Source organism: Glossina fuscipes, unplaced genomic scaffold (genome assembly GCF_014805625.2).
Source record: "Glossina fuscipes isolate IAEA_lab_2018 unplaced genomic scaffold, Yale_Gfus_2 26, whole genome shotgun sequence".
NCBI lineage: Eukaryota > Metazoa > Arthropoda > Insecta > Diptera > Glossinidae > Glossina > Glossina fuscipes.
This window is the reverse complement of record NW_023998421.1, coordinates 23568-47173: the sequence shown is the minus strand read 5'-3', so window position 1 is coordinate 47173 and position 23606 is coordinate 23568. Positions and strand designations below refer to the sequence as shown.

The 23606-nt window shown below is 33.5% G+C and overlaps 1 protein-coding gene across 3 annotated transcripts in view; it reads right to left on the bottom strand.

Moving 5' to 3' along the window:
• The window catches only part of LOC119635489 (probable G-protein coupled receptor CG31760), a 32100-nt gene that overhangs the window by 1202 nt on the left and 7292 nt on the right, over positions 1-23606 (bottom strand). For all 3 annotated transcript variants that reach the window (XM_038030311.1, XM_038030310.1, XM_038030312.1), the window contains exons 2-8: positions 8972-9579; positions 5440-5626; positions 5165-5366; positions 2974-3337; positions 2587-2879; positions 2374-2527; positions 25-134 (exon numbers count right to left, since the gene is read on the bottom strand). In XM_038030311.1, the coding sequence (XP_037886239.1) occupies positions 25-134; positions 2374-2527; positions 2587-2879; positions 2974-3337; positions 5165-5366; positions 5440-5626; positions 8972-9355 (1694 nt within the window). In that variant the 5' untranslated portion in view covers positions 9356-9579. The remainder of the gene's footprint in view (positions 1-24; positions 135-2373; positions 2528-2586; positions 2880-2973; positions 3338-5164; positions 5367-5439; positions 5627-8971; positions 9580-23606) is intronic.

Sequence of the window (23606 nt, the reverse complement as noted above, 5' to 3'; positions counted from 1 at the left end):
AATTCAAATTTTTTGAAAATTTACCGCCAAGTTTTCATTAGCAATGATGTGTAGGTTATGCAAAAGCCCATGTGACGTGTCCACTTGGTCACTATACACCAGCTTGTATCCAAAAACGGAAAAATTGCTACCATCTAATAAGCGTGTGAAGCAAAATGAAAAAAGAGTATTCAAGAGTCTAATCAATATTGCGTAGCGCTTGTTTATCTTGCGCCGGAATTTGCGATTGTTTAGTAAAGAAGAACAGGGATTTTAAGCCTTAGAGAAGTTGATTTTTGTGTCCCAGAGTGAAATTCTACACTTGAGGCACACTACCCGCAGAGTATAATATAATACACCACTGCGATGGTATTATCCCTAAAGTTAATATGTAAAAACCCATTTGCTGCAAACGGCCATGGGCAAGAAATCTTACGCCCCCCAATCATTTAAGCTAGTTTGATAGACTGCCAAGCCAAGAGTTATAAACAAAACAATACCTTCGTCTGGCATCGCTATGGCGATCGCAACGTATCTGTGCAGCTTGTCTAAGGCATTAGATGGACAGACAGGCAGACAAGATTAGATCATTATATTAAAAAAATTTCTAAGTTGTTGTGGGTGTTATATATATATAGACAAAAACTCATTATAACACTCTTCTACATGAGTTTAAAATCGCAAACCATCATTCCTCTGTTCAGAGCTAATAAAATTTCGTTGCATTGTTCCTCTAATAATGAAAGAAAGAAATATTTTCATGTTGACAACAAAAGAAGCAGCGCAGTGAATGTGCAAAAAGAAAATGAATAACAGAAGCAATATTAAGCGATTAACTTGACATTATAGACAATGTTCTGATAATCGCGAAGGTTCATATGAGTCAAATATATCGAAATTAATAAGCACCGAGATGCTGGGATATTGCACTGGCTTAAGCTGACATTTTTTAATTTCAAACGAAAAATCGTAATAAAATGTGTTTCTTTTCAGAGATTTTCTTATTAAAGTTATTTCAGTTTACGAAACGAGAAAATCTGAATTTACAAGAATTCAATTAATTGGTTTCGTTTAGATATAAATAACCTTCTGCGTAACAAGATAATTAAAAAACTTGCTTAGAGATTGATTGACAAGAAATTTTCTACAAAAGTACAAATCCCGCTTAAGTTTTGCAAAATACCTCTACAATGTTCATATATTTCAGTTAACTTACAAATGTACACTACTAAGCCATTTAGTGCAATGACGAGAAATTATTATTAATAAAAGTATGTTGAACATGGAAAGCATATTTAAAGACAAGTCATTTTTCAAATATGAGTAGATGAGCAGATGTACGAGGCATACATTTATCAATGTTTTGTCCCCTTCAAGGTAACCCCCTTAAATTTAACACACTTGTGCCAGGGCTTTTCCAATCACCGAAGTACTTCTTACATGAGCTTCTTGGTTTGACCTTGACATTTTCCAGCAATGCGGATTTTACCTTCTTCATCGTGCCAAAACTGCGTGCTTTCGTAGATCTATGCCACTTTGGCTAATGCTTGGTTGCGATGTTGTTTTTGATCAAAAAAATTGACAATAACTGCTATACGTTTCATGTTCAAAATATTCGAAAAAATTGCGTAGCAAGGGCCAACCAATATGCCGACATTTTCAGCGATAACGATGCGACAAAATATAATACAGACACAGTTCCATTTTTTTCAATAGGAAAAAGTCGCCAAGCCAACCAAAACACGTGCAACTTTTCTGTATTTCAAAAACAAACTAAAAATGCAAAACGGCTGACAACGTCAATATATTTTGGGGACATAAAAAAAAACGAAAATCGAATGGACTTAGTCCACGAAATTTGAAAAATCGTCCTCTTTTTGAACGCATCTTATACTCTTCACAGATACCATAAAGTATATAGAAAATACTGGTGAGAACAGGTTTCCAAAATGTAAATACAGGTTCCAAAGACTTCACCAGTCATACATGAGATCGGTGTAAAAAATATATCGTAAAAAATATGTGTATGTGTTAGTTAGCATTAATTAGCATTAGCGTGGTTGTCTGCCTAACAAAAAGACGACCGTGTCCTCAAAAACTTTTCTTCCGTTCAGAATTGAATACAAAAGTTGGCTGAAAATGTCCCAAGTTTCTCTCCCGTGCCATGCATACGGGACAGAATTGATATAAGGGTTTGTAACTTATGTTATCAAAAGTTTCGTGGCGCGATGCAGATTCCAGTGGTTTTGATTATAATATTGCGTACCGATAGTCTGGCGATATGCCCATAAAAGTAGTGATCATATTTTATCGAAAACTTTTTCTCATTTGAAAACAAATTAGTACCTAACACTAGACAACGTAGTATAACTAGAAGGAAAAATTTTTGCTTACCTCCAAGTACATGATCGCGCAACCAATCAAAGTGATTAATAAAAATATAGGACTGGCTACTTTGAATACTTTAACTTTGCGATGATGAAAAAGATAGCCGGCTAATAAAATCGTACCAATCGCACAGCCTATCGATATGGTTAGCAGCGATATTCTAGAATTGTAAACACATCAGTGTGTAAAATAATTATAGAATTATTTTTGAAAACTTACCTAAACGGCCAGTTGTAATCGGCTAAACAGGGTTCCGGACCGCTACAGGCATCACAACCTGGAGCGCATTTTAAGCACGTAAACACATCTGCATAATAATTGCTAATGTTATCCTGATGTTCCTTCCAGGCTATTTCCATTATAGTTCCATTAAAACCATCCGGATGACGTACCGAGTAATAGCCACGCTTGCATAAACACTGATAGGCGCCACGGGACCAAGTGTAAGGTGTAGATAAAATTTTACTAGTGGTTATTGTCGGTGATTCAGCTGTGGGGAGACGATAATCGCACTGAAAAAAAGAATTTTTTTTTTTTTTTTTGTTTTCAAAACCATATGTTCGTTATAATTAATCAAGAATACATGCATTGCAGTTCATCACTTACCATCATTGTTTGTCGATGACATTTATGGGATTTATGAAATGCTTGTATATCGTTAATGGCATCTATTGCTTGGGCATCTGCCAAATGTAAACGTCTCGATTGCATTTGCTGATAATTGAATCGGTAAACTGGTGCTTCGCATTGATTAACACGTAAACCAGTGACATCGATATCAATACTGATGAAACCACGTAAACCGTGGTGACGTCCGTTCGGTGGTATGGCAATGCTATACGATAATATCCATTTGCTTAGTGAGCACGAAAAATACGGAAACGTCCACCAGCCTTTATAGTAAATGTTCGGTGGGCTGGGCGCAAATTTCGGTGAACGTAGTGTAGGCGAAGTCGATTCATCGGCAAACCTTCAATTATCACAAAATTGTATTAAAAATGCAAATTTTCAATGAACTTAAGTTATTGTTAGTGTAGTTTTTGCTGCGCTCTATACAGAATCCGCGGTATGAATGGTGATTGTTTCTATTCGGTATGTAGTTTTTTCAAATGCATATAGTTATGTAAATGATGCAATTTTTTTGCTGGGCTAATAACAGCATTCTTGTCAATCTTGTCAAAAAAAAAAAAAATCCTTTTTGTTAGTATGTTTTATGAAAATGAAGTCAAGTCATTCTTTACGAATTTTGCATTGTTTTTTTTTTCGAATTCTCTACTTAAATTCTGTACCGAAGTGAAGATAACCTAGATTTTCTAGGCTTCTTGTCTTTGCTAAAAACGAGTTACTATATGAAAATTAAAAAATATTAGGAAACACGAAAATGTAAACAACACTAAGCCTTGAATTACGAACGCAAGAGCAAAAAAAAGAGAGACAAGTAATTGACACTAATTGTCACGCGTTATTACCGTGCATCTGCAGATTTGTAATAAAGGACAATTAGGCTTAAAGGGCCTGTTAGAAAAACTTAATTTCATTACTAATGCTTAGGATTTATCATCGCCAAATCTGCCTCAAATATGACAACGATTATCTAAGCACAACATTATCAGCCTTACCGCCGTGGAACTGAAACTAAAATAAAACTCAAACTTTTCCAGCACTAAGATTTATCATATTAAAGGCTTTTGAGAAGCGATCAAGTTGTCTTTACTATATTCAGGGTGGATGTCTTCCAAAACTTGAAGCATTACAATGTCACGGCCCACATTTATATTCTCATTGTTTTGGGTTAAGCAAACTTTTGTACTGTCAGTGTATCGTAATTTGATCAGCTACCCCGAACGACCTTACATAGAGCCGATAAAATACTAATGCTTCGAAAATCTTCTGGAGAAGAAGGTGAAGCCAGTTTTCTGAAAGAAACAGCCTAAACGAATTTCCAAATGTCGAAGAGGCATACTATCAGGCGAGTTTACTTAGAGAAGAAATATCTTAAGAACACTATCGCGACGTAGAACTTTCGACCTTGTACGTGGGGCAGCTTGCTACACTTTTTCGACGGAAAAATCTTTTAGATGACATTTTGTACATTAACGTATTTTGGCCCAAGAACGGTCGTTATTGGCAATGGTTAGGATCGGACCACTTTTTCGACTCACTTTGAAAAGTCGTCGTATGAATAACTGTAGGGTGCTGTAGGGTGCGCCACAACTCACTATATTGTTTTTGTTCATTTTTTTTCACTTTAAGTTTCTTAAATAAACAACTTTTCCCAAATAATATATATGTTTATTTTTTGTAGTTTGTAACAACTTAAACGTCTGTAACATCAGCAGACGGCAAACTTTCAGTACAACAATATATTACAGAAAACAGAAAAAAAAAAAAAGTAGTAAGAACATACAACAAAAAATCCTTAGTCTTTTTATTTTCCTTGAAAAGAACTGAAACACATTGCATGTGGATGAGTATGTGTAGCAGTCTGCCAGTGACTGTGTTTGCATTAGAGCATAAAGAAACTTACAATAAATTTAGTTATCAAATTCCAATTCTATAGAGCAAACCTTACTATTGTATTGTTTAATGTATCTGCCAAACACAGATAGAAAAATTGCTAATGATTTGCTAATATATAATAATGACAAGAACAAAGTATGCATTTGTATTCAGATAAAACATTTATAACTTTCACACAAACTCATTTAACTGCGGTTATCATGTGCAATAGTTTTCAAGATTTTCTTTTCTACTTTTCCTTTTCGTTTTATTATTTTTTTTTTTTCTTGCTACTTACCAAGGATACGTGGGTGAAGGTTTTTTGCCAATTTGTAAACCATCTTCTTCAAAACGTATCATTTCACCCATTTTCTCATGATTTTTCTTAATCCACCACACGTACGACTGCACAGAGCCATTCGTCAAATTTAAAGCTAAAATCCTTGCTCCTGTAGTATACTCATCGCTAAGGAGGCCTTTAGCTAAAGCATCTGATAAACCTGAGGTAAATATCCAAAAAAAACATTTCACAAAAAAATGTATTATAAATTGTCTTTCGTTTTGTTTTCATACCTCCATGACGTACTATGCCCACTTCTTGTAGAATGGAAGCCGCTAGATCTGCTTTCTGTCTTGAACTCTCATAACGTTCAGAATTGATGGGCACTTGCAATGGTCGATATAAAGTTGATATACAGAGAGTGCCCAAATTTTCTGTAGCAATATCATGTATGGTAACCAAGGATTGCTCAATGGCTTCCTGTTAATAAGCATAAATTTGTTTTGAAGGCATTAAAAAATGGTGCATATATATATATATATATATATATATTTTTTTTTTTTTTTTCATTAAAAGCTTTCTTAACATATCCCCGTTTGGAGCTTCGCCATTGCACTCCGCTTGTACTACACTTATTTACATATTTAGACATCTGCTATATCGCATGCGATACGAAAGTCTATTAACTTCCTGTGTGTGCATACAACAAACAGTACGACCTGACATAGGTCCCCCTTATATAACACTAATCTATTTGGATGCTTTTTCTGAGCTCATTTAATCCTACTTGTCAGCTTGATGAGTGCCAACGTATTTTTATGATCAACACAAAGGTCCTAAGTCATTAAATTTTTAAATCTTTTGATCATTTTTTAAACCGGGTTACCACAAACCAATCTTGTTGTGTACATATCGATAACGGTTTGATGGACTTGACTACTTTTTATATTACGATTATTTCTTCCTCAATTGTGGTATCCATCGCACTTATAAATAAGCTTTACTTGACTCATACTTTTTAACATTCAAAGTGTACGAAGGAAAATAAAAATTTTCTTTATTTTTCTTACTTTTTCATTAAGAAAATGAAATGACAAAAAAGCCACTGATGACAATAAAGTTGTCTGTAATCGTAATGGAACTGATTGTAAAGCAGAGCCTTCGTGCTTTTTTAAAAGTTTTCGTAACCATTTCTTAAACAAAAGAGAAAATTAGAATTGTATGGAAACACAACCACAAACCTTCGGTTTGTTTGCAGCTTTTATGTAACCTCAGGAACAATTTCACTGTGAATCACAAATGAAAGTTGGATAGGTAATTGAATGAATAGTCATGAGGTTATGTTGGAGGGGACCCAAAACGTCCAACGACGTGATTTAAATTTAATTTGCTTGTCAGATCTTATAGTTCCTAATCTCTTTTCGACATAATGTATTAAAAATTATACTTTGTTATAAGGACTTACGCTTTCTGAGAACTCGTATACGGAGTCAAGTCCACAAATTAAACATCTGTGGTTAAACTTTTGTGAAATTAATTTTTATGTCAAATTGCTATCTTGGATCCATTTAAACCATGAAATATTAAAAATTAGGCTCTTTATCCATAAAAGACTCATTTTTTGAAAAAGTATTATATAGAAGAATTTGAAAAAAAGTATGTTAGAGGGTCTAGGTTTGGTACAATCAATTTCTATGTCAAATTATGTAACAGTCTTCAGCACAAACTATTGAAAATTAGACTGTTTTGCAGTATAGAGACTTATATAACTTAGGCACGGTTACGCATTATGGGACAGAATTTAGAATATTAATCCATAGGATCCAAATTTTCCTCGTTTATTTAATCTATTAAGATACTCCTTGCTACCGATTTTTGTCGAAAAAGCGTTATATGTAACTGATCCGACTTAATCCATTTTCTATAGAGTTCGTCCTTGGACCAAGCTATGTTAGAGTGTCAAATTTCGTCAAAATAGCGACCTGCAGTTTGAACACAAATCTACTTGGACCGGGGGGGTAGATGGACGGCCGTCCTTAAATTGTTTCAGAAAATGAGTCTAGATTGAATGAATAATAAGAGCTGGGACTGTTTGAAGTCCTTCTGGCTGTCGCGTAAACGCCTATAAACTTAATATACCACAAATGGTGTAGGGTATTAAAATCGATCGCTATAATATTCCATCATTGGCCGCAAAACAAAACATGGATTTTGATAAGACTCGATTTAATTAATGTAAAGCATGGTAAGGTGAGACCTATATTATATGTGTGTATGCTTATTATTATTATTCTTATTATAATTAATATAGCATCTGAGGCATTTCAATAGCAGACGCAAAATTGTGCTCAAAGATATTAACGTCAAAAAACTCACATCGCATCAGCGTGTGTATCTGTGTGCTGGCAGTACCTCTGTCCTTCCAACCGTGGCTGGTATTCCCAAAAATCAATATAAACCAACCAGAGAATTTCTTAATATTTTTTTTAAAATGTGCTTGAGTTTGTGGAAATTCTAAATTCATTCTACATCGAGTATGTATTAAGGTATTCACATGCTCGGCACCTAAAGATGTGGAATTATAAATTTTCATCAAAAATACGAATCAGTTATTATAGTACATTGCCATCAACGTAGATATTCGTTGATTGTTGCTTTAACATTAATTGCTAAAGTTAATCTATGAAGTTGTACTTGCAGGTTGTTTTAATTTCTTATCCATTTTTGTTTCTTATTATATTTGCGAAGCCTCCTTATAGCTTAATCTGTGAACATTATACGTGGGTAATTTCTTAAAAACACAATTTGTCCTTGATCATCTTCTTATTACGATAAGCATTTATAGCATAATTAAATTCTTTCCTTAATAGTTGGCATAAAATAAAAAAATATCACAATTTCTATGAATGTCTTACAACCGTCAAGGTTTTGCTTGCAATCTACAAATATTTCCCTTAATATTTTGCTTGCCATCATCTGTGGAAAAGAATTCTTTTATTATTATTACGAACTTTTTCGTTTTATTCGTTTGCTATTTTTTTGTTATAGGCATAGGTATTATTGTGCGAACGGGTGCCGGAAATTGCCATATTTTCTGCTTTTTATACCGTTCATCGTTTCTGATAAGGATACATTAAGTTTGTGACGATGTATGCAACACACAAAAGGAGGATAGATGGCCTCGTCTTTTATTATGTCAATTAAATCGCTTTCTGTACCGATAGACTAAGTATGTCTGTCCGTCTGGCTCTCTAGCTTTTATATTGAATCCTATAAAATATTTTAAGATACATTGATGAAATTTTTTACACTCACACGTGTCTAACCAAAGAATGTGTATGTATGCTCGTCTGTATTGAAAACTCTACGGCATTTGATATTTGAAACCGCGGACATTGATTCGTTAATCGCAATCTCTCGGCGAATCATTTTACATAATCTTTCGATAAAAATGGGTCGGGAAACAGTATTTTTGATATATTAAAAAAAATTTGGAAAATTTAGTTCGAATGGGACCATTTTCGTGAGAATTCCTGCAATATGTGGCAAGACACCCTAATTTTCGATAATTGATGATGGAGAATATCGGTCTGACATATATATTTACTGTACAACCCTTGAATTACATAAATCTGTTCGTTGTGTCTCCCCCCATTATTTCCTATAATTTTTTATGTGGTAATGCATTTCTAGATTTTCGTATTTTATGACGAAAGTAAATGAAAATTTGCATTAAGCAAAGCGACGTAGGGTATTCAATGGTCGCTCTTGCCCTTCTATAAGGTTTTAACTCATTTTTTATTCAAAGTTCAAAAGAAAACTTACTCTGGTTATCACGCTGCCATCGCCAATTTTTACAATACTATTAAGGGAGGTAATGGAACTACTGCTGATGCTTCCCGCTGTTGCCGTTGTTATTGTTGTTGCCGATGAAGCAATTTCATTTGGCAAATAAGCTGTTGCATTTTCAACTAGCAGCGTAATTATCGCTGCTAATATCAAATGTGGCAACATATTTAAATAATAATAATGATGCCTCGAATAATAATGATTTCGATAAGTCGAACGATACTGATGATGATGATGTCGGCAATGATAAGGATTCACGCAACAGTTTCTTCTTTGATGATGCAATGTTGACTGTTGATCTTTGTTGATATACAACAACACTTGTTGATTTACTGATGATTTCATTGACGACTTTTTCATTACTTTTATTTTGATTTTTTTTATTATTATTTTCGTTATTGTGTTGTAAAAAGAGTCGTGCTTTGAATTTTCCCGCTAACTTGTTTTGTATTTGTTTCCGTTTGGAAAAATAATCGTTGATTTTCTTCGTTAAGCATTTGTAAGTCATATTGTTGACTAACGTTTAATATTGCAACTGCTTTTGCTGTCATTGTCGTTACGTTTTTGTGCACTTATGCCGAGATCTAGAGAAGAAAGTAAAGAACATTTAAACAAGCGATTAAAAGAAATTCATTTGTTTTTGTTTTCGTTTCTTTTTTTTTTTTTTTCTAGGGGAAATAAGCATGAGTGGGCGCAGTCGGATTAATTGCATACATAAAAAAAAAAAAGGAAGAAAAAACTCGAGAGAATAAAATTTATTGGGTGGAAACAAAGTGTTGAGTAAACATATTCTTTTAAATAAATGCCCCGGTTTGCAAAAACTGTACATTTTTAATTTTGCATTCACACGTTTTCATGCTTCGTTGCCGTTTATTTTCATATTTGTTAAGCTTTCATTCATTTACATTCCATAAGAGCACACACTTATTCTATGAGAAAACATTAAACCATATTTACTTTATTGATTGAAGAGGACTGAAATAACAATTTTTAGTGTCTTGAGCAAGATACGTTCTATCCGAACAACGTGTAATCGCGGTATTTGAATTCTTCAATTATTTGTTCCCATTGAATTCGAACTATATGACTCGACAAAGCGCAACCAAGAGAGTAAAAAAAGGAAATCATAGTTAAAGACATAAGTTTAGGTTTTCATCTTAAGGCCACATTGCCAATCTATTTTCAAAAAATACATTCTGTTGGAAACTTAGAGGGAAATATAAATATAAAACAAAGACCATGCATTTTTACGACGTTCTATTAACAAATATCGAGAAGAGTTGCTTTTAATATTTGGTTTAAAGTAAATTTTGCAAAAACAGTTTCTGATCTGAGAAATAATAACGAAATGCATCTTTCCGCGTCCACTTGACTTTTCTTTGTGAGCACTTAAAATCGTCCCTTATGGGCTAAGTTACTTTCAAGTTAGCGAGAAATAGTACGAAGGTAGGGTTAAGCGGACTTGATAAAAGAGGAGATTTGGGCATCTCAGCCGGAACTGCTGACTGACATGATTGGCGACGCAAACCTTTAAGCAAACTTATCTAAGTCAGTTCGCGCTTTCTACTTTGGGTTCCTCTTCTTGCACAACTAGACATAACGCTATGTTTTAGTTAAGTCACCGTCGAGAACAGTCGAAGATGACAAAGTGTGTGATGAAATAACGCTGCGACAAGAGACACGAAGTCTGAGTAGGTGAAACTAATTTGAAAATAATTTGAGTTCTGGGAAAAGCAAAAAGTTATAAGGATTATATCAGACGTTACGGCAATAGGCCGATGACATTAATCTAATATTATATATGACGGGCTCTAATAGACTATAGCAGAGTGAACAAATTGCAGTTCGTTGAATGAAGATAGTCTACGATAGCACACACTTTTACCGCGATTGTTTTGATTGTTTTTGATGTTTTGTTTTTGTTAATAACTCTTATAGCTGAGCAAATAAGTAAGAAAATTATGTTCGTCTATGCCAAACCATTTATATCCATCGCTTTTATTTGAAGAAAGAATTAGGTAAACTGTCAAGGCCTTACGTTAATTTTGGCCGGCGACTTCTACAAGTATACGTGATCAATAGAAATGATACCAGGCTGCATAACGGTTAAATTCGATGATTTTGACATTTCTCTGCATAATATAAGAATTTTCCATTTAGTATAATTGATTTATTCAGCGTATGCTGGCGCTAATCATTCATTTCAACTCCCATTACTTTTGTTATTTATTTTGAATAAATTTCCTGCTAAAGACCATCATATGCATTCAGAAGCTAATGGCGATGCTGCTCCACTATATATCCCAATTGTCGGTTTTAGTTTTAAAGGTCTAAAAGTGGTGACACGAATTGACTGAAAATGCCGCTATTTGGCCGCATGTTGCAAGAGTTATCAAGGATGCACTGTTGCAGCTCGAATGTGAAGTTCTGAGGACTACGAAAATGGGTCAATGATTGGATCGCTGGCGTCGTCGTGTGTTCTGAATGATCCATCTGTCACTTTGAATGCAAACCGGTTTGCCAAATCTTCTCTAATGTTGTCCTCAATTTGACCCTGTTTACCTTAGGCAAACACACAGACGGGTCCCCAAATCTAGATCGATTCAGGATTTCCGTTGTAGTGTTTCTGAAGCTTTTTTCTAGGTATTGCAAAGCTTGCAAACCGAGTTTAACAAAACTCGAAAGAATAAAACGATTATAACTTTTTTCACTAACTTTAAAAATAATACACAACTTTTATATTGAATCAAGTGTCTATGAAAATTGCAATTAATGGATTCATTCACGTCATTTAATTTTTATCGTATTATGTTTAGTAAGTAAAGCAAAAAAGGAATCATCAACGCATCACCATAAGTTCAAGTTAATAAACTGTGAAACAAAGAGCAAGGACAGGGAAAGTTCTGCCGGTCAAGGTGAGCAGATAGAAGGCGAAGTCTTATTATTTAACAGGGCCCTCGCTACTGTTTCATATACTCTTCTTCACGTAGTCGCGAAGGGCAGAGTGAACATACCGCAGTTGATAAAATGCATTGCAATTCCTAAGAGTTCCAAAAAACAGATTTCAATCCCAAAGAAGATCGTCGTCGATCCGCGTGATATTGACAATACTATTTATTGTGCGATGCAAAAGAACTCGGCATTCAACATTCGACTGCTGATAAAGCGAATATTTTTTCCTCCGTCCAGTGATGGTTATAAAAATAAAAAAAAATTTTTATAACATTGCGCTCAACTAAACTAACTAAATCACTTTAAGCAGATAGATAAACTCAACTGGTAGTGTAAGTTTAAAACCAAACAAGCGAAGGTTATTGCCAACACTACCACTTTTAAACAACTTTTCTACTCAGTCGTCAACAATATACGACACCTACAAAACATTACGCTTTGTAATCTTGTAGAGCTTACTTATATCTGTATATGTGTACATTATCATTCTAACTACATTATGTATTATATATGTATGGGCAATTGACTTCATGGAAAGTCTTACTCTACTTGTATTTATTTACTTATTCATGACGCTTCAAATAATGATATATGTTTTGATACCTCGAATAACATAATACGTATACAAATACATTATTATAATACAATAACAATAAAGTCCTTTTCTCTCTATGGATAAATTCTTTCTCGTCTAACGCTTTGAAAGGTGAGAAGGAAGAAAGCGGAAAATGAAAGTCAAAGTTCTTGGGTTTATACAATCATTGATTGATTTCAGCACAGAGAATATCTCGATATTTTATGGCAAAAGTAGAAAAGGAAAAGGAAAGCAAAAATATATTAAAGTCATAAATTACGAGAAATTGCTTACGGGTGTTAATAAATTCTCGCGCGCAATGATAATAAATATCAATAACTAGAGATAGAAAAACACGTACAGAAAACATTAAACTAAATTCTCAAATTAAACTTTTTTTTTATTTTTAAACACTCTATGGGAAAGATTTTTTATAAATAATATTTATTTAACTTTATCACTGTACTTTTATGGGTTAACAAAAACACTTTCTATTCCCTATGTGAGGATGAAAATTACTCTTTTCATATAAACGTGTACAAATATATACCAAAGCAGAACACGTAAAAGCCAATTTAGTAAAGTCTCTGGGTTTTGTTAGGGTTATTTATATACAATACATACACATATATATATATATATATATATATATATATATGAATGGATATGGGTCACATTACTTCCTTGTCGATTAACAAGTATAAACAAAAATTTAATGACAGTGTGCAGAGTAGGTGGTGCTGTCGCTTGGCTTTCATGCTTAGTCTGTGATGAACAAATGAAATTTTTAGTAAACTTTCAAGTTTTTGCGTTCTTCTTCTCAACGTTAAATAAACAAATATGATATATATGAACGTTCAAGGGTTTATTGTTTTCCTTTTAATAAACCCGCCTAAATTGATATACAGAGAAATACAAAATGGCCATAAATGTCTCGAATAAAATGAAATGTTTCGTGCTGAGGTATACTTAACTATAGAGCAATCATCACTTGAGAGAGAAGATTATATATAAATGGCTTGTTAGTTTTTAAATCTGTATTTGACGTCTTATTTTTTAACTTTGTACGCATAGAAGAAAAGACGTGACATTTTTTATTTCACTTTCAAATCAACATGCAATTTTCTTTATAAAAAACGGTCGCTTAGCTTTTGAAATCATTTAAGAAAAAAGAAAATCGCATTTAAACTTGAAGAAAATACTTTTTTTCTTTTATTTATTGCTAATAGAATTCAACGAATTTGTTTATAAAAAGAATTTTGCTAAATATTAAGAAAAAACTTTCTTAAACCATAATACAGGTGATTGTCCGTAATTTTGGTTTTCATAAACACAAAACAAGTGATAACACTATGATGGGGCACAGTCCATTATTACATACCCTATACCACCTCGCTTAAATAAGGCATTATATGGGATGTGGTCGAAAATTCGATGCGATCCGAACTATTTTCAATAGCGTTTATTCCCGGGCCAAAGCACAGCAGTGTACCAAATCTCATTAAGACATACTTGGTACAAGTTTACAAAAGTATACAATATACAAATGCACAAGAACACATGCGTAGACATCAGGCGGGCAGATAAGCTCAGATTGATTCGAAAAGTGATTCTCAATCAATCGCTATAGTAAAACGATCTATCTTAAGTCCTTTTGCTCGTTAATATATCCTTGTACCACAATTGGAGTAGGGCACAAAGACCACTACATGCCACTATAGTAAGTATTATATTATTTTCAAGCAATTTGTCGGACATTTTTAGGAAATAAGGAAAAAGTTCACGGGTAAATGACGCAAAATTATCAACAAATTCACTTATTTCACGATCCTTTATTTTGATTGAAACGACAAAGTGTGGACCTTACCTTGAAGACACTCTGTCAAAATGAAGGGGAAATGAGGAGGGCTTGCTTGGTTTTGCTTTGGCAGTTTCGTTGTTAAGGCCGCGTCGCCCTCTAGTCGAGTAATTGTTAGCCAAATAAATGAAATTTTTTGAAAAAGTCATGTCTGATTGGTTCCACTCTCTACTGTCAGCAACTAACATAAATACGTAGAGTTTATCAATAGTCAAAGTGTTGTCGTCCATTACGCTAATAGTAGATGGCAGGGAACTTTAATGGATCGGCAGAAACTAATCCGACACATCGGATTACATCCGACTGTTATTTTCGTTATATTTTAAAATAAGCCCACGGCAATCACTTGTTGCAGTTTTTCGTCCAAAAGACCCAGAAACAGAAGATTAACATACATTTGATTTTATTTAACAAAAGACTCATTTTAAGTACAGTGGGAAAATGTATTTGAATTTTGGTGAAACAGTGCCATGAATGATACATATATGTATATACATTAAACTCGATCCCGCTATTTACACTTAAAAAAACAAAATTATAGTGAAAAGGATCTTTGATGCGTAGTTCTGTGGGTTGTTCTCATTTGACAAACGCAATATACCCGCTGTGCTGGGTATAATAAACAAAAAAACATTGCTGTTCTCTGTCGCATTCATGAATAATTATCTTTTTCATGGCATTCTTCTATGCTTTGTTAATGGCTTTCTCTTTTGCAATTTTTAAAATATTTTGCTTGTTGTTGTCCTTTTTTTTTTTTTTTTAAGAGAAAATTTATGTTATTATCAAGCATTTTTTCTTTCCTATCCTTAGCTTTTCTAGTGTTTTAAGAATTAATAATGGATAATGAGTATTTAACCGTATTAGCAAAGTGCTACTGTTGTAACTATCGTTTATTTTAATATTAACATAAATTCTTATGAAAGTTTTGAGTGTCATGCCATTAATATCTTAGGAGAAAAACGGTTCACATTGCTGACGAAAAGAGTATAGCTTTTGTGGATATACATTAACATTAAGTAATTTTAAGGGGAATATATATGAATATAGACGGGTTAGATTTGACGTGACGTATTTACATGAGTGTGGTGTGTGATTGTTGTTTTGTTCGGCATTATTCATGAGTATTCACGAATTCCAATTAATTTAACATATTTTGCGTTCAATAACTAAGAAATTTCAACACTCGATGTTTCATGGGTGAATCTTTGGAGAGCGATTATTGTTTTTCTAAGAAAAAATTAATTTTATTCGCCAAAATTACATTCTTCTTGGCGGTGCATAACATTAATATGCAAAAGATTAAAATGCGCATTAAAAGTTTGAAGCAATTCTACACTATACGACTACTGATGTATACAACACCTAGGAGGCCTTGAGATACACGACCCTTTGTTATACCCATCGATCTGATCTAAGCACATCTATCTGTCTGTTAGCGTTATCATAAAGTTTGGCACATCCAAAGACGAACGCCATTGAAAATGATTCGGAGTGGACCACTTCCGTTTATCACGCCCTATTTTGAAAAGCCATTACGCGAGTAAATGTGTTAAGCGAAGTGATGTAAGGTATTTAAAAGGTGGCCATCGCCCTTCATAATTGTTTTTAATTGTTTTTTAGTTCGAATTTTTACAAACACCGACAAATGTATGCTCACTTTAATACGTTATTCATTCAGAAAAGATGTTGAAGCAAACCTTAAGTATCCAACATGTTGCAATATCTTGTTTTTGGCTTTCTATGATTCCACTTACGATTTCCTCGATCCTATTCCTCAGCCACATATATACGATAAGCGCGCATGTGCGAAGCATGTTAAAAAGCCTGAACGGTTGCGGCGCTTCAAAAACGTAATTTCGCCAATGGATATCGTTTCACATTCTTAAACTTTTTTTATAATTTCAAATAACATTTTTGCTTAGCTCGATTTTTGGGTAATAAACGACAAAGAAGAGGATTGACCAATATGTGTAACTCAAAACAATGTACTGGCTTGGTAACTAACCAATTGCCAATGAAATAAAAGATTTTTTTTTACTTGGAATGATGTTTAATCTACAATGTATTTTCCATTTTGTTCGATGACCCTTTGCCGTCTCTCTGACAACTTGATATTTCCACGCTCGTAGAAAATCTAATCCTTTTGCGAAGTCTTCGATGGGTATTGCGAACCGTGTTTGATCACTTTGTATGTATGTACTTACAATCCACCTTTTAAATTCACACTTTGTCGGTTTATCTTTATGATGCAAACTTTGCTTCTTTATCTTCATCATGTTTATTTTGTTCATATTACATACGCAAATTCTTTGCTTTTAACAACTATTTTCTATCCTTCACTCCTCTCTATCATGAGTCGCACAGTTAGTCAGCCTCTAATCAGTTGTCGAAAAGTGAAGCGCATACGATTAATAGTAAGCAAATTCGATTTTTAATTAAACACACACGGAATGTCGACTTAGTACATCTGCGTTATTCGCCTTTTCATCTACGTATCCCTGATGAATATTTTCCTTCAAATTGCATTCAAGGTTACAAAGGTTTTAAATTTAATTTTTTTTTTTTGATTATTAGGTGTTATTGGAAAATCAAGAACATCTTATAAGCTCACAATTGCATATGAAGTAAAACTATTTCCACCAAGTTTCCGTTCCTCTACTAATGTATAAGAGTTCTTTAGAATTCGTTTTAACCCGAGTATAATTTTGCTCTTGCTTTGTGGTTTTTTTTCCGCAATAATAATGCCAAGCATTTTTAAAATGGCCATCAAAAAATATTTTTTTGTTTATTCTAATTTCTCTCTTTCTCTTAATAAAATAAAATTTTACTTTTTGCATTAAAAAAGTTTATCCTGAGTTTATCTTGTTTGCCGTATTACATAAAACACTTTATGTGAGGGTTTGAATAAGAATATCTTTTTTAACATATTTTAAAATATTTTTGTGTGATTAAAAACCTAGAGAAAAAAAAGATTGAATGTATGCACGGCCTAAGGCAAAGCAATTATATCTTAAAATTACATTTTCTCAGTTTCGTTTCCCAGTGGAAAATTTAAAAAAAAAGTTATCTGTGGCCCCCCCGTTTCGATTATCCTCTGAATTTGATTCAATTTTAAGGCCATCCGCAAAGGGGATGATATACGTTTGATATACATTCAATTTGGATGTTAACTTAACTGCACTAGTCAGTCCATCTGTCTGTCTCTTATTGAACTTTCCAAAATCATTGAAATTAAGAGAGAATATTAAGATTTTTTTCCATATTCTGTTTTTATTGCCAGACACTCATCTCAAAGTAAAAATAGTTCACTTAGAATTGAGCTTGTAAGTTAAAAATGAATGATAAGCAATAATTTACTAGTTACTGCAAAAATACTAACTTGAATTATATAATCACATATATTTAATAAAGTCGTACGCATATATATTTACATAGTTTAAAGACGATGTAAATCGGTCCGTTGTCACGCTTTTTTCTAGGTAGAACACACAAATTTGATATATTTGTCTTAAAAGATGCATGTCGTAAAGTGAATATATCTCGGCTGCTATCCGTGGATGGCAGAGTACGAGTTTGACCTTTTCATATCTTTTAATTTTAATACAGAGAAACTGCAAAAATTTGTTTAGAAAGGCGGCAAACAAATTTTTTATTGTTTCTTGTAGAAATTTTTGTCATCCAATAAAAGAGTAAAATAAGAAAGAGGGGAGAAATTGAAAGACATCGGCTATATAAACATAATTAAATTCTTAAGTATTATTTGTGCAGGTCCGAGATTCGTGATTGCAAACAGTTTGATAGACCAACGTTTTCAATAAACGTTTCACTAAATAAAGCTTTTGTATCCATCACCGAACGACTCCCACAAGGAAGCTTTAGAGACCCCACAATGTATATGTATTTTTGACCACCATCAAATTTTGAACCGATATTGTGTGCTCTCCTGCCAGCAAATGCAAAGTTACGAACTTCAGATTTCGCAGAAACATTGAAAAATTCCAGATCGTACACTCAGACCGTTATTGAAACAGGGTCTAATCGCACGTGGACACGCCCACAGTACCACGCAAACTGAGAACATCGTTGTTTGTTTGTTGTTGTGTAAACTACAACAGATATATCTGTAAAAATTTGAATGTGTGCTCCATGAGTGATACTATAGTGCCTTTACGGAAATATCGAATGTTGACTACGCCTATCCGATATTATAAGGTATCCAAATTTTTTCCAATATCTTCACAACGCGCAGAAACAAGCTCCGAAAACCCCATAGAGTCTATAAATTCTTGGGCAGTTTCAAATTCAGAATGCATCTAAGGATGTTCGCCTGTTCGTCTCTCCGTCCGTCCGTCTGGCCAACTGTGTAGCATCTGTGGTAAAACTTCTCCCATTCGCAAACGTTAAGATGTTGCGTACAAATGTGTAAAAGAGTTTGAAAATGACCCAAACTTTTCAAAGGCACGCTTATAACGCCCACAAGCCTATACAGCAAAAACTAAGAACACCTTTACTTTGCGCGTTTGTTGCTTGCTACTCATAAGCTACAACAAAAACATCGTAGACATATCCACTTTTATTTTGAAAATAGAGATCAGCTGCGTCCACCCAATATTATAGAATATCGAAAATTAGGGGTTTTCCGTTTTCTTGGGCTTTTTTTGCATAACGGTGATGAGTACAAAAGATTCGGTCACAATCGAATATAATTTTCTTACTACTGTTTTATTTAATATCTCTTTACAGTTATATAAATTTAGCAATTTAAACGGACTCTCATTGCTAACATCGTAAGTGTGGCGAAAAGAAACAAACAGGATTTTTCCTCATGTATATGTTTCGCTCGTCTCAAGCATATGCTCTTATTGCCAAAAATTATTATTTGAAATGAAGTCTGCACCTGTTTCTCTATTTCTTTCCTAGTTATTAAACAAGTCACGTCCACAAAATATCTCTCAAAAAAAGAAGTTATTTCACTCAATGACTGTTTGTTTTTGCGATTTTGTAATAATTCCAATTGAACTCTATACAAAACATGTATTTTTGGCATTTGTAGCATAAAATAGGACCCCCTCGTTCGGAAAGCGACTTAAATTCATTTATGTAAAAACAATGATTTGTAATGTTAATTCCTTAACATGTAACTCATCTCATGTCTTCCTTAAGCATGGCCACAGAGACATGTGGTGAGCCATTTTATCTAATTTGTAAAAGATATTGATTTGAAAATAAAGATACTGTTGACAGACTTGCTTTATCAATTTTGAGATACCAAGCAGCAGCTTCCCATACATGTATTTATAGGATGGCAATAGATCAACTATGAAATTGAATGAGAACTGGCTGTGAACACCTCCGAAATGTACCAAATATTCCCAATTACAACCTATAAGAAATTTTGTAATTACATTCGGTAAATGTATATTCCCAAGCTCATCTCGTAAATCAATATTAAGAAGTTCCAATTTTATTCAACTTCTATATCATTTATGTGCTTATAAAATATACGATTTACGACGAAATTAAATTGAAATGAAAACATAAATGCTACAATATGAAAAAGATTTATTTGCTTAATGGACTCGACAATATATGCCTCATAAATATCAACATTGCAAGCTTGAAAGTCATATAAATGGTAGTAAAGTTTTACATAATTGTAACTATATTCCAAATTTGTTGACTATCATCATGCTTTCCTTCCGTTTTTTAGAGCTATCTGTACAGCAACAAACTATAGTATGTTTATCATGTTGTTTGTAACATCGAGAAGTAAGTATTACAAGGTCGACAAAGAGCATAGATCCCTAACTAGCATAACATTATAGATTGATGTCTGTTATATACGTTGCAAGTCCTAGTCATTTCCGCCTCGAAGCGGAAGTAAGCTGTTTGCATATACTTGTGGATATATATAAATGGTTAGAAAATATAAAAGCCGTCAAAGAAAACGGAAAATTTTACTATGCTAATTAACTTCCTTGAAAAACAATAACTCTGATTATATTATATAACACAATAATTAATAGTAAAAGCAATGTGTGGATAAGACATTGCAAAGGCTTTTATTATGATCGGGGACTCGGCCCTCGCCATGATCGAGGTCTACCGTTAGGAATTTTTGTTTACGGAATTGATTTGACAGGAGACAATCAATTTAACGAGTCACTTAAAAGTTCGAAGCACGATGAGCCATAAATGTCGCATTATTTATTTAGTTTACTTAGTTAACTTAAATGAAAAATTGAGTCCCACTAATAAATGAGTTAACTAAACATGGTACTACTCTTCTAAATAAAGCTGAAAAACTCAATTCGAATACATATTTACCTTTGACAAAAATTCCGACTAAAAACTACAATTTGAATATATTTGAAATTCGATTAACACAAAAACTTCTATCAGAAGATAATTTAAAAGATGCGTATCCGGCACGAAAGCTTTTATGCTTGTATCTACTGCAAATTCGGAAAGCACTTTTTTTATATCTGCCATCGAACGACGAGGGATGTATTCATTTTGTGAAAACATTTGCAACGCCCAGAAGGAACGCCACAAAGTATATATATATATATTGTTGATCAGCATCACATTCTGAATCGATATAAACCTGTCATTACTCATAAACCTTAGCAGATAAATGCACAAGAAGTTGAACTCATTTTCTATAGGCGATGTTGTTGTGCTCATAGAAAAATGCAAAAAACTGACCACGCCTACGTAATAAAATTTACTTTTTTTTGTCAATGATTTTATAAACCCACTGAAACTAGCTTCAAAAACTCCATAACGCATATAAATTCTTGGCTACCTTCAAATTTGCAATAAACCTAAGCATATCCGTTTATTCGTTTGTAGATTTTTCCAAACTATGAAGTGTCTGTGGTAAACATTCTACCGTTAACGAAAACGAAGAGACTGCCTACAAATTTGCAAGAGAACTTAAAAGTGAAGTACACTTTTTAAAGGACACACTTACAACATCCGCACGCCTGTTCGACAAAAACTTTTATTTTGAAAATAGAAAAAATCAGGCGCACCCACTCCTTATTATATTATAGGTCATGAAAATTTCGTTCTGTTCTTATTTTTTAGGATCACGGTGATGGGGATAAAAGATTCGGTCACGACCGAATATAAATTTCTTTTTTATTTTTTTAATTAGTTACTGTGAAGGAAGAACGAAACGAAAGAAAAGTCATGTCAATGCCTGTGCACTAAAACAGAAAATGCCATTCAATCCAGTTATCGTTTTTTCATATTTCTCTTACAAAGGCTAAAACATAAAAGCACGCAAATTTTTTGCACAAACAGAATGAAAAGCAATATGAAAACGGGCTTGCACTAGTAGTTTTTCATTCACGCAACGCATACGGTTTTAAAAGAAAAACCGAGGGATATGAAGTACAGATAGATTTACTAATCTTTTAACTAATGACGTGCTGTGATCTACGTGCTCTAAACATCTACAGCATCCGTAGCTTGAAAATAAATTCAATTCATGTCAGTCGTGAATAAGTGTTTCAGACATTTATTTTCTTCTACTTCCACCACATATGCTAAGTTAAATACACGCCTAAGAAAAAAGAAGAAAAGTACGCGTAGAAATTCATAAAGACCGTATTACCAAAAAAAAAGGAAACTTTCGTCTTGCCCCCGTATTTACAAGCTCCTTTTCTTAACTTTCGTTAATTAACAAAATGTTCTTTCTAAAGAGCTGCAAGTGATACAAGAAGTTATAGAATTTTCAAATTTTTAATCATCGATAAGAATTCAAGCGTTTCTCGTTTACCAACATATTCTCTCGCCGGTTTAAATACTTCCTAAAATATCCAAAAACTACATAAAGAAGATTATTTCGAGAAAGAAGATTACAATAGTCCAAAAAGTCAATTTTCCGAACATACTCGTAGAGCCATACTGCAGTTGTTCTATTAAATGCACAGAGCAATTTGGCAAATAATAATAAACAGAAATTCGTAGTGAAAAAATTCCAGGCACAGTCCTACGAAGCCCGTAGAATGGCTCAAAGACACTGATCCTATTCACACACTTTCTGAAACGATTTAAGCTTGTATGTCCGTCTGTGCGGCTTGGCATTCTTATGTTCAATCTACAGGTCGCTTTTTTTGAAATATTTTTATGAAATTTCGCGTTCTCTGCGTTTCAGGGTTTGGCCAGAGGACGAACGTTGTTGAAAATCGTTTAGATCGGAGCACTTTTTCAATCACTTGCCATATAACACCTTGCTTATATGTGTGGTACAGGATATATTAAGTTTATGAAGACGTATGTAACACCCAAAAGGGCTTAAAGTAAATCCACGTTTTATTATACCAATCGATTCAAATCATTTTCCGAATCGATCTAAGCTTGTCTATCCGTCTGTCAATCTGATATCTGCCCAGGCATTTTTGTGTTTAACTTACATGTTGCAATTTTAGAGATATTTTGGTGAAATTTTATATACTAATTTGCTTTGCCCGAGTACCAGTGCGTAGTGCCATATAAGGCCCTATTTTAAGAAGTTGTTATATGGAAAAAAATTTGCAATATTTGAAATGTCTTGACAAAATTCGGTGAGTCATTCGACCTTCTAAATGAAAAAATTTTGTTTTGCGTGGAGCAATTTTTTGAACCTTCTCTCATGTAACCTTTCCTTGAGTTGAATCTTCATATGGTAAAGAGGTATAACTTTCAACACTTCATTGTGTAAATTGGTTAGTACTAGTATATTGACAAAGAAAGCAAGATTACAAAATTTGGACCACGTAAGTTCATTTTTTGGATATCAAGGCATATAAGAATTCCCATGAAACGAAAACCGTCATATGCCGAAAAGACGTACTAGTTAATGAGACAAATTTATTGGTGCTAGGAATTTGGCATGAAAATGAACAGGACCAAATTTGAAGTACTTGGCTTTATTTTTTGGACCCTACTCCATATAAGATTTCTTATGAATAGTAAGTCCTTTCGAAAAAGTTTTAATTCTTAATAATTTATGATAAAAATTGGCCTATAATAGCTATTTAACAAAAAAATGCTCGGTAGGGAATTTGGATCACATAGGTCTATTTTTTCGATCCCAACGTATACACAAAGTAAGAACATTTTTGGGAAGTAAAATAGGTTTACGAAATTTGGACAGCGTCAGAGGTTGTTTCGAGCATTCTCCAATGTGCGGGCTTTCATGAAAAGCGTGCTTTTGCATAATAATATGTAATTTT